Source organism: Bipolaris oryzae (genome assembly GCF_000523455.1).
Source record: "Bipolaris oryzae ATCC 44560 unplaced genomic scaffold scaffold_586, whole genome shotgun sequence".
Classification (NCBI taxonomy): domain Eukaryota; kingdom Fungi; phylum Ascomycota; class Dothideomycetes; order Pleosporales; family Pleosporaceae; genus Bipolaris; species Bipolaris oryzae.
In genome coordinates, this window is record NW_006911862.1 from 1 (window position 1) to 1,194 (window position 1,194).

At 27.2% G+C, this 1,194-nt stretch overlaps 1 protein-coding gene across 1 annotated transcript; it reads right to left on the reverse strand.

The window, feature by feature from the left end:
• Positions 1-54: 54 nt before the first annotated feature.
• Positions 55-249, reverse strand: COCMIDRAFT_42642 (uncharacterized protein; the record flags this gene model as incomplete). The annotated part of the gene is made up of 1 exon (XM_007695847.1): positions 55-249. A coding segment is annotated over one exon (195 nt), but the record flags the coding sequence as incomplete, so codon positions are not given.
• Between the last annotated feature and the right edge of the window lie 945 nt (positions 250-1,194).

Here is a 1,194-nt window from a genome sequence, read left to right on the forward strand (position 1 = left end):
TTTTTTTTCAGAAAAAAAGGTAATAGGTTGCGATTTTAATATAAAAAATTTTTCGACCATAAAGAAAATCATAATAATAGCATGAGCAGTAATAATACTGTTATATAATTGATTATCCGCAATATACTGAACACCAGGTCCTGACAGCTCTAATCTTATTAAAACAGAAAAAGCAGTTCCAATTAAACCTGCAAATAATGCATATATTAAATATAATACACCGATATCTTTGGCATTTGAAGATAAAAATCATCTTTCAAATCACATACTAATCCCTGATGTTTTTATAGTAAGGTTATTGTATTTATTATTTTTAGATAATATAACTTTGCTTGTAGAAAAGCTATTAATAGATGGGGAGCAAGGAGTCACATTTATCTAAAAAGTAAATGTAGGTATATATCCTATTCATATAAAATATATTACTAAAAAAGTTCATTTTACTACACTTTTTATTGGAGAGTTATAGTAATAAAAGGGCTAGTTTATCTTTTTTAAGCGATAAACTGTGTAATTTTATTACAATTTACTATAGTTATAGTAAAAACTTCTAAATTTACAAGATCCACACATGGTTATAAAATAAATTAATTTACTTCATAAGTAGGCTAGCTGTTGACTTATAAGGTCATATGCTGTACTATGATTTTTTATTGTCCCCTAATTCTTTTTAGCCCCGGGGTCTAAGAATCCGGAGAACATATTAACTTCTCCCGGTTATGGAGGAATACTTCCATTTTTTAATTTTTTTAAAAATGGGTATTCAAAATAGGTTAATATAGTCTAAAAAATAATAGAAGGGGATTGCCGATTTATTGGCAAATTATTGCTAAAACCCCTGTTGGGATTAGATATTTTATAATATGATTTAGTAGCCTTTATAGCTCAATGGTAGAGCGGAATACTGTTAATATTCTGATAAATGTTCGATTCATTTTAAAGGCTTTCATTGTTTATAAAATACTTATGTCTACTATTTTTGCAGTTTAAGTGAATTCCAACAGCCTTTTGGTTTAATAATTTAATTTCCGATGCCGGAGGTATAATTCTATTTCAACCATTGTTACAAATAATTATAGAGCAGCCTAAAGTTTTATAATTAGATGAATAGTTCACCTATAAACTTTTTTCAGAATAATTTAAGGGGTAATTTTTACTATCTTTTATTCAATAAGTAAGATGTGTAAAAGGGGA